Source organism: Protomyctophum parallelum (assembly GCF_964188405.1).
Source record: "Protomyctophum parallelum genome assembly, chromosome: 21".
NCBI classification, from domain to species: domain Eukaryota; kingdom Metazoa; phylum Chordata; class Actinopteri; order Myctophiformes; family Myctophidae; genus Protomyctophum; species Protomyctophum parallelum.
In genome coordinates this window covers 11075297-11089537 of record NC_139713.1, presented here as the reverse complement: position 1 = coordinate 11089537, position 14241 = coordinate 11075297, and the positions used below count along the sequence as shown (strand labels likewise).

Sequence of the window (14241 nt, the reverse complement as noted above, 5' to 3'; positions counted from 1 at the left end):
ATTATAAATTAGAATAATAAGTCCAGAAATTAAAAGTTCAATTTGAAATTATGCTATAAGTAAAACATCTCCAACCAGCAAGTCATACTACATTAGAACGTTATTATTCACAAACTTAATTTTAAGCTATACACCGTATAATGGTTCTACTGAAAATTCTACAGTATTGCAACATACGTTTCTAATTAAAGAAGACTGAATTGACTGTCCTCACAACTGAATGGGGGGGAGGGGGGGTCGTCGCCAAAGCTTTTGCTTATTTTCCTCCGAGGCGTTTTGTCACTCTGCCTTTTGTCTATCATCCCACCCTCATCACTGACAAGCTTGATGTAGCCAACCACTTTTACAAACATTGCAACAATGCTGGTTAACAAACTGCCCTCCCACTCTGGGCGTTTTGGTGTAGAGCACATCAAAGCCTTCTACAAAAACCTAGGTGTTTGTAAAGATGATTTTAAAATGGCAATGGTAACAACTGAGGAGGTACTTAAAAAACTGAGTGCCCTCCAACCCCACAAGGCCACTGGCCATGACAATATTCCCTCCAAATATCCCCTCTCAGAGACTCAACCATTTCCATAGCTCCAATCATCACCCACATAGTAAACCTCTCCATCAAACAGGGACAGGTCCCCCAAGATTTTAAACTGGCCAAAGTAACCCCCCTGTACAAGAAAGGGAGTAAATTAGAACCCGGCAACTACCGCCCTATTTCTATTCTAAGCTCCATCTCTAAAGTGACAGGTTGAAAAGTATCTTGCCACTAATAAATTAATGTACGAGTTGACGACAGAGTACAGAATCTTGCAATGGGTCTGGTCCACAAGATTTGATACACCACCAAGATACCCATGTACCTGTCTAAATACTTCCTTAATGTAAACGAAGTCCACACCCACAACACCAGAGGGAGTGCAACAAACCATGTGCAACTAAATTATTTTCGCTCCTATGCCAGTAATGCCACCAAAATGTGGAACGCCCTACCAACAGTCATTAAGACATGCGACTCCTTCAAAACCGCTCTATAAGGGCACCTACGGACGGCTGCAATTCGAAACTGGCCCCCATAAAATCTGAATCGCCCCCACCCACCCCTTTTTCCCCTCACTGTTTCTTTTCGACTTTTTACCTCCTTTATGATGAATTCCTGTTCTGTTCTTTGGCTAAAGTGTATATTTGTATGTCTCTAAATGTTTTGATGAATTGAACAAGGTGGACCCTCTTCTAAACAAGTGTAATGCTTTATTGGGTCGTCCACTCACAGTTAACAGTTTTTGTATTGAGTTGTGCTTGAAATGTACTGTAATTATGCTAACTGTTAATAAATACTTCAATCAATCAATCAATCAGAACAGGCCAACTCCATATACGCTGGGCAGGGGCCCGGTCCAGAGCCCGGGCAGAGGCCTTTTTGGGGAGGTTCTGGACAACCGTGGGTCCGACCGACTCGACACCGGGCACTACACCCCCTGTTGTGGTGTTTGACGCGTGTGTCGAATTTACACACACACGCGTGTGGTACAGACAGGTAGGGCTCTATTTTTCGTCCATGCTAAACCCCTCATTCCTAAACTTCTTTGCCCTTTACTATTTTGAAAAAACATTTTTGAATAATTAAAATAGCCAATCTACAAAAGGCAAAGTAGTAGGGATTTAGCATGGATGAAAATAGAGCCCTCAGTGTGTGTCAACAAGGTCAAGGCCGGTCAAGACCTGTCTCCCAAGAAAGGACAAGTGCACCCACTTGGCCACTTCACACTAAATGAGGTGTGAAACGAACCACCTGCGGCCTGCCCACTGAGGCTGTCAGACTCAGAGACACATACAGCCCATTACAACCTCCCAAAGAGAGTTTGAAAATCGGTAATGACGAAAACAACTTCTGGTACAAGTAAACCTTCTGTCTGATCACCTGTGTTTTGTATTTTGAACAGTGTAAGGAACATACTGAAAGACTGGACTGCTGGTATGGAGGGCAATGTCAGTGACTCAGCTGGAACTATGCCGCCCTCTGCAGGTGAAGAGCACACAGAAGAGCACATCTATGAGATTCCAGTGCAAAATACCTCAGCCAACCACAGCTCCCAGTTTGCAGATGTGGCTCTGCTGCAAACCTTCAAACCTCTCATCATCACTTGCTATGTGATTGTGGCAGTGGTCGGCGTTTTTGGGAACTACCTGCTCATCTATGTCATTTGCAGAACCCGCAAGATGCACAATGTCACCAATTTCTTCATTGGGAACCTGGCCTTCTCCGACATGCTCATGTGTGTGACCTGCATTCCCTTTACACTTGCCTATGCCTTCAACCCTCATGGCTGGGTTTTTGGTCGCTTCATGTGCTATCTGCTGTATCTGATCCAACCTGTCACGGTTTATGTGTCAGTATTCACTCTCACAGCTATTGCTGTTGACAGGTGGGTAATTTACCTTTATCCTAATCCTATATTAACCATACTGTAAATAATTCCACCCAGATTATAAGACTATCTTTATATTCATGCATGATGCATCCATCTCTCGTTTAACATCAACAAGCTAATAGATAAGCCCCTGAAAATGAATTATTTTTAGGATAGCAAGCTTTTGGTCCTTAGAGCTTCTTCGGGCATAAATCAGGCAGTGAATAGGACAGAATATATATAGGTTCATTACTTGAATAAAGTAAATGTGTCAACAAAAGTGTCAAACATTTCAGTGAGGCAAAACCATCCATCCCCTCAAACAAAGGATTAGTGAACACAAAAGTTAAATAAGAAGATAATATTGGAAAATAAGCGATTAAAACTAGTAGCCTGTCATTTAAAGAATCAGGGCTGTATTTTGCGTGAAGTACCAGGTCTTATTACTTAACTTAAGACCTGGATCAATGGCATTTGGCTATTCTGAGTGGCCAAAGAGCATTGACCACGCCTCCAGGTCTTAAGTTAAGTAATAAGACCTGGTACTTAAGACACGCAAAATACAGCCCTCACTCTCATCCCGTCTCCTCCCTTAGGGTCCAGGGCACAGAGGAGATTACTGTTACAGTAAGAGAGGGGGTGATGTTGACAGGAGGTTATGCCAGAGAGAGCTCTACTGGATCCATACCCCAGAACATTTACAACCTCTAGGTTTAAATGAGGGTTTTTACATGAGTACTATTTGCTCCTTGCTTCATGATGGCTATGCCTATGTGCCTGATGATGTCTGCAATGCATTGTACTGCATTTTCTACCAAATGATTTGAGGAATGCAAAAAAATACCTGGAACATGTCAGTCTTTCCTTTTCCATTCTCAGATATTATGCCACAGTGCATCCCCTAAAGAAGCGCACATCTGTGGCAACCTGTGGCTATGTTTTATGTGGAATCTGGCTGCTGTCCTGTGGGTTGGTGGCTCCTGCAGTGGCCCACACCTACCATGTGGAGTTCAAAGATGAGGGCCTCACCATCTGTGAGGAGTTCTGGCTGGGCCAGGAGAAAGAAAGACAGACTTATGCCTATAGCACCCTACTGGTCACTTATGTCCTGCCATTGTCAGCCGTTTGTGTCTCGTACCTCTGCATCTCGGTTAAACTGAGGAATTGCGTTGCACCAGGCCGCAGGTCCGAGTATCATGCGGAAGCTTGGCGTGCTCGGAAGAGGAAGATCTTTCGGTTGGTTGCACTTGTAGTGACTGCCTTTGCAGTGTGTTGGCTTCCTATTCATGTGTTTAATGTGCTGCGAGACATAGACATTCATCTCATAAACAAGCGCCACTTTTTGCTCATCCAACTGCTGTGTCACCTCTGTGCCATGAGCTCTTCCTGTTGTAACCCCTTCCTCTATGCATGGCTACATGACCGCTTCCGCACTGAACTGCGAAAGATGTTCACATGCCATCAGCACATTGTCATACCTGCCAATAACTGTGCTGCAAGCATGGCCTTGTAGTTCAAGAACATCATCATTATCATTATTAAATTCAAGAACCTGTCAGTCTGTCCTATTCCGGGTCACCAGTGAAATGCATGTTGGGGCGGCTTCCGGGTCACCAGTGAAATGCATGTTGGGACGGACACAGATTAATACTGGGACACACTTTTCCGCGTAACAGACCCACACAGGGGAAAACACGGGCCCTGTGGGCCATGAGCGTATTGCAAGTGGGTCCCCAAATAATTGGCAAAACAATAAGATTTTATTGATAATATAACATTCATAAAAGGTAAAACAACAACAACAAAAGTATACTATGTTAGTTCCATTGATCCAAGCCGGAACACAACCGATTGATTGATTGGTTTTTGCAATTAAAATGCATGGGGCCCAATACCCTTCTGACCTGTTGACATGGCAGCACGTCTTGACATGCTGTGTCAAGGAGAGCGTTTCCGGTCAGCCGCGGAGGTGGAGCTTCTTTTCCATCCACCAGCTGTCTAAAAACTCTTGGAAATGACGTAAAACGCAGCTTCTTCTGTCCGCGGCTGTCGGCTCATAATTAAGTGCCCAGACGGAGAGCTTTTCAAGTATGGGCCCTGATCCAGAAAAGATTGAGAACAACTGCTTTAGTGCGACTGCCCTTTTGACTGGTTGGTTATTTATTTATTGTGGCATGCATGCACAAATAAGTATTATGTATGTATGTACAGTATACTTGTATGTATTTTTATTTTTAAATTGAATAAACGTGTTCTTCAGTTCCAGGTCGTAAAAATATAAATTGTTAAATGAAAGGAATTACAATATTATGTATTATTATTAAGTCTATTCTTCTGGAATTGTATGCATATGAATCTGTTCAACAAACAAAAAAAGAGTTGACCCAAATTAATTAACGGCTGCATATGCCGGTGGTAGAAGAGTGTTGTGCTGTGCAGCATTTCCATATAGCCATTTCAATTTATATTAGCATCCTCCTCTGTCTTACAAAATACCTGCAAATATTAGATTTTAATGTACAATGTAGTGTCCTTTGTGCTGAGGTAAAACACCTGCCCACGGACGGCACCACTGCAGGGAAGAGTTCAACTCTAGGGAAGATCTTAACCTCTGGCCCTTCACCGTTTAACCTCCAAGGAGGTATACAGACAGAAAAACCAGAGATCAATGCGCGTGTTCTTTTTCATGATTATGTATATACACAACTTGTACCAACACCTCTGGAATGAATGCAGACAACAAAGGAGTTATAATAATTATCTATAAGTTTTAATAATCAAAGCCCTATTACCTAATGTACAGTTATGTTTGGTCCTATAGCTACAACAGTATAATTTGAGCCTATTACAATCATAATGAATCAAATATGGAGATACAATCAATGATACCGTTTACCACACAGAAGTCCGAAGACTTCTGGACTCCCTCCAACGGCCCGAGAGTGAGAGAGTAACGAGTCCATGGGCCGACAGAGATATTTAACATTCCCAAGTTTGTGAATAGTAACCAATCAGAATAGAGAGTTTATTTTCTTCAGGGGTCCTCCTCTTTGAAGTGTCGCGTTGGTGTTTTTCTTCCGGACTCTGCCCCCCTAATATGATGTGTTCAATTAAACGTGCCAGTCATTATATTTTACCGTATGTGTGTATTTTAATAAGACTAGTGTGTGTGTGTGTGTGTGTGTGTGTACCCTGCACCCACATGTGTGCCTCCCCTGTCCTTTATTTGTATAGTCCAGAGGTCAGTTTAACCTGCTTAGGGGGACGAGAGAGAGAGAGAGAGAGAGAGAGAGAGAGAGAGAGAGAGAGAGAGAGAGAGAGAGTGCATGCACGAGCATGCACGCGTGGGAGAAAGATGCCTCTGTGTACTTTATTTTTTCTACTTTAATAAATATTTACTGATTCCATGATTTGTTTTTAGCTTTTAGTGAGGCCTGTTAATATTACATACAACATAAACATTTAAATAATCTAATAATCTCCCCCAGTCCCTCCCAAGATTTTTTAAAATGTATCACTTGTTATTTATTCTATCAAAGCAGCATTGACCTTTGCCCTTGACCTTAGCCTATGGCTTAGCCCCCAGACTGTAAACACACTTACTATGACTACGTAAAAAGTCTGCTTTACCTTAACTTTCAAAATACAGAAATCAAAATTTAACATGTAAATGTACCATCATTCTGTTTACATACTATAAAATGGCCTGGGATGAGGGAGAGATAGGCTACTGTAAAATAGTTCCTTTCTGTTAGTGTTTACTTATGATTACTTTATAGTGCTACAGAAATTTATCACACACACACACAGTATTATTTTTATTGTTGATATTTGTCTCTCGCTTATACCAAGAGATATATTTTTTTGAGTTTTGGAGTTCCCGGTCAAGTTGATTGGTCCACACCTGGTTAAAAATGCATCACAAATTGCACCAACAATCTATAGCTACGTTTAACTGAATTTCTCTTCCACTATACTAACTTCTAGTGTCATAGTGGTTCTGACCTGAGCTAAAAATGGCTAATCTACTGTTTACTTACTGCACACACTCGTGCGCCTATTTATGTGTATCGTGCAGAATATGTGAAAAGCTGCCAGATTTCCAATTTTTTCCTAAACACGGTAAGATAACAGCAATATTTGACGTTCACATCCGAACATTGTATTGGGCCGTTGGTGCTGGTCCGACCCGATACGCCTTGTAGTCACGTGATGAAAGATACTCCTTGTTGCTGTGAAGGATGAAAAAAGTACAATGTTCATCTTGGTGTTGACACATATGCTGTATGCCCCCAAAGTTTCACATGTCCCCACTGAGTTCATGTCACCACAACATTGTCTTTGCTCCCACCATAGTCCTTTCACTTTTCATTGTGCCGTGCGCAAGTTGACTTTTATAGGCTAACTGAAAACTGAGTTGTTAAAGATTCAGCCTTTTAGGATGTAATACCATGTGAGCGAGAAATATTCCTCTATAACCGGATACTTTGTAATTTAGTATTGGCAGTTCTCCTAAATATGTACTTTTGAACTTTTCATGTGTACCCTCTTGCGGGTCTATCTGAGTTAGATTGTTGAAATCATTGTGGCTCAAGGCTAATCTGACCTGTCAGATGTCAAATTGGTTATCTGAAACAGTGCACGTACCTTTATACTCAGGCCAGTGGACACTTTTGGACCTGTGGACACTTTTAAAGAAATTGTTGGTGCATTTTATGTTACAGTTTATATTATCGCAGATTTACAATATGGACAAACAGTTTTACTTTTATCTACTTTAGTTTTTTTCTTTGAATGTAATGTTTGGAATGGTATGAGGGAAAATTAGATATTGTCACACAATTTATTCTAGAGAGACCTTTTGCAATTCCCCTGGGCCAGGGATCTTTTTTTCCATTACCTTAGTTTAAATACATTTATACATTTATTTTATAATAATTATCTATAGAGAATCCGATTTATTTTAGTCCAACAACTTTCACTCCTACTGTATTTGAGTACAGCAGCTAAATAAACACTACTCACTCACCCTTTTAAATAAACACTACTCACTCACCCTTTTACTCCTACTTTAGCCTACTTGAGTACAGCAGTTAAGTAAGAATACTCACTCACACTTTAGTTTTAATTATTAAATTAACAATGATACTTTGTTTCTCAATTTTTCTCCGGACACAGTTACTATATTACAATAAATTTCACTTAAGTCCTTCGGACCTCCCTCCAGCGAGGGCGCAGTCCCGGGCTAGACCCCTTTCCTCTTGAGGTCCACCACCCAGGCTACCCTGGAGAGAAAACTTCAAGTCTTTGCTTCCCGGCGGCTCCTTTTCAGAGCCCACCGATCACAAAGAGCACTGCTCGCCTACTAACTCATTCGCTTTTGGCTCGACAGTGGCCTGACTGTACATTGAGCGGAAGCACGACGGCCAACAGTTCCATCTGAATGGACTTACTGTCATTGTGACTCCACCGACCGGTGACGCAGTCGATAGCGAGCTCCTGACCCCGTAGTGATGGTAGGTCACCCAGGAGGAACCCGACGGTCTGATCCGGACCCCACGTGGCTATGGGATATCCGAACTTTGACCGTTTTCACCAGCCTTGCCTGTTCACAGAGTCCGTCACCCTAACGGCATCTCTGCTAGGTGTGGACTGTCATCCACGTACCACGCGTTTACCCAACATCATATACATGTGACAAAGGCAATTTATTCCATTTTTCCATTTGACCTCTTGTCATTGACCTCTTGTCATTTGTTCCCATGTGCTCACACGTTTGTCTCATGTATACAATGCGGCAAAGGCGCCGACTAGGGGAAACCACAGTAGGGTGTACTCACCCTTCACTAGACACGGAGGCCTTCAGTCATTCTCCCCTGCACTATAGTGTATATTTAACGTGCCCTCGGAACCTCGCGGTCCCACTGTCCCCTGTTCGGAGCAAAGGTTTTGGGGAGCCCAATCCCCTTCCCTTACTCCGGACACAGTTATTAAATTACAACTGAGCTAATTCCTTTATCAATTCAAATAGTATTAGTTATTCCAGTTATCCTATTTTCTAAATATCTGTAATTTCGCCTCACCTATTCTCTAAATTATTTAAGCTGTGTCAACAACTCAAATAACCACTACGTTCACCACTGGCATGTGTAATCACAGCCACAGGTGGCTTGTTAGAACATAATGACGTTACTGATTCAACGTCACACTAGAGACCGCCTATTCTCACTACCCTGAGCACCCACACCCCCCAGTGCCAGGATCCTCCAGACCATATACCTCTATCCCTGCAAAACCATTTACCCAAATATAATCACCATTCCCCCGAATGGCTTCGATCTCAACTACTCCTGCTCTTCGACACCCCGTGGTGTTTTTGTTACCCTTTGTTACTCTTCCGGAAATTAACCTGGCTAATGACTACTTTTGATTTAACCAGAATATTAGTCATCCATACTTGTTCTTTTCGAATTGAAACTGTAATATTTTGGTAAACCGGAGTTGATTTATCTTAGTGCACCTCAAATAGAATTTAGCATATCCAATTGCAGACTTTTTGTTAAAAAGGTGGCTGCTTACCTTATATCCCATGCATATGGTATTTGAGTTACACTGAGAAAAAGACACCGTCGACCTGGCGGAGTTTCCCAGACGTCCACTCCACCCTCTTTGGTCTGTTGCTGCTTTCCAGAGGTTTTTGGTCCAAATTACGCCACAATCACGTCAGCAAGGTCACCAACTAGGGAAGATTTTAACCTCTGGCCCTTCACCGTTTAACCTCCAAGGAGGTATACAGACAGAAAAACCAGAGATCAATGCGCGTGTTCTTTTTCATGATTATGTATATACACAACTTGTACCAACACCTCTGGAATGAATGCAGACAACAAAGGAGTTATAATAATTATCTATAAGTTTTAATAATCAAAGCCCTATTACCTAATGTACAGTTATGTTTGGTCCTATAGCTACAACAGTATAATTTGAGCCTATTACAATCATAATGAATCAAATATGGAGATACAATCAATGATACCGTTTACCACACAGAAGTCCGAAGACTTCTGGACTCCCTCCAACGGCCCGAGAGTGAGAGAGTAACGAGTCCATGGGCCGACAGAGATATTTAACATTCCCAAGTTTGTGAATAGTAACCAATCAGAATAGAGAGTTTATTTTCTTCAGGGGTCCTCCTCTTTGAAGTGTCGCGTTGGTGTTTTTCTTCCGGACTCTGCCCCCCTAATATGATGTGTTCAATTAAACGTGCCAGTCATTATATTTTACCGTATGTGTGTATTTTAATAAGACTAGTGTGTGTGTGTGTGTGTGTGTGTGTACCCTGCACCCACATGTGTGCCTCCCCTGTCCTTTATTTGTATAGTCCAGAGGTCAGTTTAACCTGCTTAGGGGGACGAGAGAGAGAGAGAGAGAGAGAGAGAGAGAGAGAGAGAGAGAGAGAGAGAGAGAGAGTGCATGCACGAGCATGCACGCGTGGGAGAAAGATGCCTCTGTGTACTTTATTTTTTCTACTTTAATAAATATTTACTGATTCCATGATTTGTTTTTAGCTTTTAGTGAGGCCTGTTAATATTACATACAACATAAACATTTAAATAATCTAATAATCTCCCCCAACTCCCAGGAGCCTCTGACCAACATATTGGCTGGCAGTGTTCACGACTGGGAAGCCAGTGAGGGTGGGGTGGGGTCATGTCCTTGTTGCTGGGGAGTGAATCATGAACCTGTGTGTGCATCACGGTCTCCCAGGGACACTGGGGAGTGAGTCATGAACCTGTGTGTGCATCACGGTCTCCCAGGGATAGCCTACTCCTCCCGGAGTCTCACATGAAAAGAAGTGGCTGGTGTTCACCATGTGTATCTGAGGAGTACTGTATGTGGTTTTCAACCCATTTCCTATTTATTCTGCATTTCAGCCACGGACCACCATTATTTGGTTGTCGTTGGAAATGGATAAGATTTTGTCCACAATTGCATGCGACAACAGGCATTGATGAAAATAACTATTATTCTGCATGATCTAATTGTGTAGACCGTAGACTTCTTGTAAATTAAGCAATGCAGATGTTGAGAGCGTGAAATTGATTCATTTCAAAATGGATTCATTTCATTACACTCTTAAGACTTAAGATCTACAAGGGTCCATTTGGTTACCAACTCTCCATCATTTAGCTGGGGACCACTGGTGGTCCCCGGATCACTGGTTGAATGAAAACCACTGGTCTACATCCTCCCCAGACCAACAGTGAAGTTTGGCAGCGAGAGACAGCTAGGGACCACAGTGCTAATAGGGATTTGACAAAAACACACACACTAAACATTTAAACACAGGAGGTAAATAACACTGCAACACCTTTTGTTTGACTGTGCCACAATAACCCAAAGCAATCTCGCTATCTCTGTGCTTTTACTATCTCCTTGTTTACTTGTTTCTCTGAGCCTAAACCCATTTACCTTATATCAAAGTTTTTTGCCAGTCCCAAATATGCCTAATAATGGTCACGTCATTAATGAGTGTAGTGATGACTATACAAATACATTATGAAAGCAAAAGGTTGTTGTATCCAAATACACTATATGCCATTGTGACTTTAAGTTCAAGTAATTTGTTATTTGCTACAAATGAACTGTTTACAAATATCTTCTTACAGTAGTTTTACCAGTTAGTAGTATACTGTATGAAAAGCTGTTAGTCTGTTAATGTATATCAAAATAATATGTGGAAATAGCACATGATTCATGAAAACAGCTTAACTCATACAGACACACACACACACACACACACACACACACACACACACACACACACACACACACACACACACACACACACACATCCATTATCTGACACACACACACACACACACACACACACACACACACACACACACACACACACACACACACACACACACACACACACACACACACACACACACACACACACACACACACAGCGGCGCCTTCAAGCTTCGACAGTGGTAAAATTGATCTCTTTCTTGATTATTGCTTTGTTCCTATTTGTTCCTCTTGTTGTAGAATGTAGATGTTTGCCCTTACTTCAATATGTCTGAGGAACCAGAATAAAATATTACTCTTACCTATATATGTACAATATAAGCTGCAACAATAAAGAATCCTTGAAAATACAGAAATGGAATAATTTTCTTTCTTTTAGTACTTGTGGTCAGTGTAATTATGACACTTTTTGTTCAGTTGGGCCAAATACGGTGGTTACTTGGCCAAATTCACAAATTTATAAATATTAAGTACTATAGGGTGCAAATGGTGGACAAATTAGGTTGAATAAATACATTATGCAGAAGATGTAGTATTTGTGTGATCTAAAACACATCAAAATATAATGCTGGGCATAGGTATTTAGCTGTTGCACCCTCTACTACGTAGTACGTACGTACCACTACACCCACACACCCTTAATGAAAGTGGGTATTTGACATTAATGAATGTCAAATAAACATTTGAATTCAAAGTCAAATTTCATTGCTCATACTCATCATTGTAGAAAACCCCACCACTCGGCTGAGACTAGTGGGGTGGAACCGGAGCTGATCACCTCATTCCTCCTCTAGTGGTGGGTGGGGCTATACTGATTAGTAGTTAGGCACACCTGTGGCTGGCCTATATAGGCCCAGGTGGTGGTAACCTCAGAAACATTTGCCCTCTATCAGAGGTACTGTGAGAACCTGACCGTTGTTTCACAATTATTAAGTCACATTATGTAAGTTTGCTCCTTTCTTTCTGTTGTCCTTTTTGAGTATTGTTTGTTTATGTCCAAGTTTGTACCTTTAGTTTGCACTACTGACTGTTATACCGTTTTCTTTCTTGTGCAGTTAAAATCATCACTTCCATCTTAAACTATCATTCATCATCATCCATGTTATATGTCATAACCCTCTGCACCACCAAAGAACTGAATAAACATCTGTTACCCTCAAACTGCCTGGTCTGTAGCCCCACATGCTCTCATAGGCATGCATGGTGTAGGAGTGCACAAACTGCATACCATACCTAGCCAGCCTCCCTTTACCAGTTACAATATCTTTCACTCATACTGGGCAAATTATAATTTTCAAAGCACAATATGTAGTCAAAGTGTACGTGTCAAAGTTTGTGACATGACACAATTATTTTTCTTTTCTTCTCCTAATAACCAATTGTGATTATTCTTAATCATGACACGGAATAAGCATCACAAAATAATGTTATATATTATGATATTTAGAACAAAACGTACACCACAACTGCATATTCTTACCCACACATTAAACCAGGGGTCTGCAACCTTTTTGAAACAAAGTGCCATGTTTTTCGTTTCTGGATAGTCAGTGTGTCACTTTAATGCCACCACACCACAATTCCAACTTGTTTTGATTGTCCACGAATATAACCTTTTCCCTTGTTAAATATTCTTTCACATTGTTATTGTGATAATGATAATTAGTCTCAGAGCATAAGCATCTCCCTCCCCAGTCAGAGTTCAGAGTTTTAATGTATGTAGAATTATGTGCAGGATGTAATTTACATACAAATGAGTGAATTCATTTATTTGACTACCGGTAATGACTACAATTTACTGTTAATTGTTTTTTTTTATGCCAGTGTGCCAGTGATCACCCTCCTTTGTGCCAAGGTTGGCACCAGTGCCAAAGGTTGCCTACCCCTGCATTAAACTAAACGCACAACATGAATGACAACTGAGGATTGTTGTTGCTGTATTTTTGTGGTACTGAATGGTTAGGAGCAAGGTTAGGAACAAGAGTGGGTTCGTGTAGAGTAGACACAGCTCTAATACTATAGTTGTGTTTTGTTTAGAGACCCTGGGTCTAAACTAAACAAAACTAATGGTCTATTGAATAGACCATTTGTGGCCTCCATGTTTGTGCTCTTCATAAGAACACATTCATTATCCTATTTTCTTTTCTTCCCAATACACATACATATTGAGCTAGTTTGAAAGATAGATGGTGAGTGAGGTGTCTGCATAAATGGTAAATGGTGCATTTATATAGCGCCTTTATCCAAGGCGCTTTACAGAGATTGTGCATTACATTCACCCATTCATACACCGATGGCAGCGGAAACCATGCAAGGCACCAACTAGCACATCGGGAGCAATTAGGGGTTCAGTGTCTTGCTCAAGGACACTTCGACAGTAACTCTGGGGGAGCCCGGGTTCGAACTGGCAACCTTACGGTTGCCATCCAGGCACTCTACCCCTGAGCCACCGCCGCCGCATCTTATTACATACTTAATGAATGTAATAATACGAAAATACAAATTATAATAGATTAATGTGTAGTTTGGACCATTGAAATAATTGTATTGTATTTATTTTTTCCATAATCATAAATACAGTAATCACAGTATTGAATGATAATGTACACTCAGGAAGTCAGGCTATAACATAAAATACTAAACATCATTATGGGCTGAATAAAGTGCCAATTTGAATTATCGAGCAAAACCTTGAATACATTTGGCATTAAGAAAATATGGTTGTATACAAAATTCGTACATCCTTATTACAGTAGAGGAGGGTTTGTCTCTAAGCTGGGCACATGACAGCAAGTGTATAGTGCTGATCACATCAATCTAGACAAAATAATTTTCAAAAACAAACCGTATACTGTAAAATACATTTGATCTCAGACCTGATTAAGTCAAGCAAACAAACTATCACATCTAATATGTTGAATGGGAAAAGAATTGTGATTGTGAATGGGAAAAAAAGCACTTTCAGTATATTAAGAAAGAAAATGGTAATAATATTTAGGAATAAATGCACTATAATATG

The 14241-nt window shown here is 41.0% G+C and overlaps 1 protein-coding gene across 1 annotated transcript; it reads left to right on the top strand.

Annotated features, from left to right (window-relative positions):
* Positions 1 to 1946: 1946 nt before the first annotated feature.
* LOC310879422 (prolactin-releasing peptide receptor-like) lies at positions 1947 to 3918 on the top strand (the record flags this gene model as incomplete). The annotated part of the gene is made up of 2 exons (XM_083794098.1): positions 1947 to 2420; positions 3285 to 3918. The coding sequence occupies exons 1-2, from the start codon at positions 1972 to 1974 to the stop codon at positions 3916 to 3918; spliced, it is 1083 nt and encodes a 360-aa protein (XP_083650224.1). The 5' UTR covers positions 1947 to 1971.
* Between the last annotated feature and the right edge of the window lie 10323 nt (positions 3919 to 14241).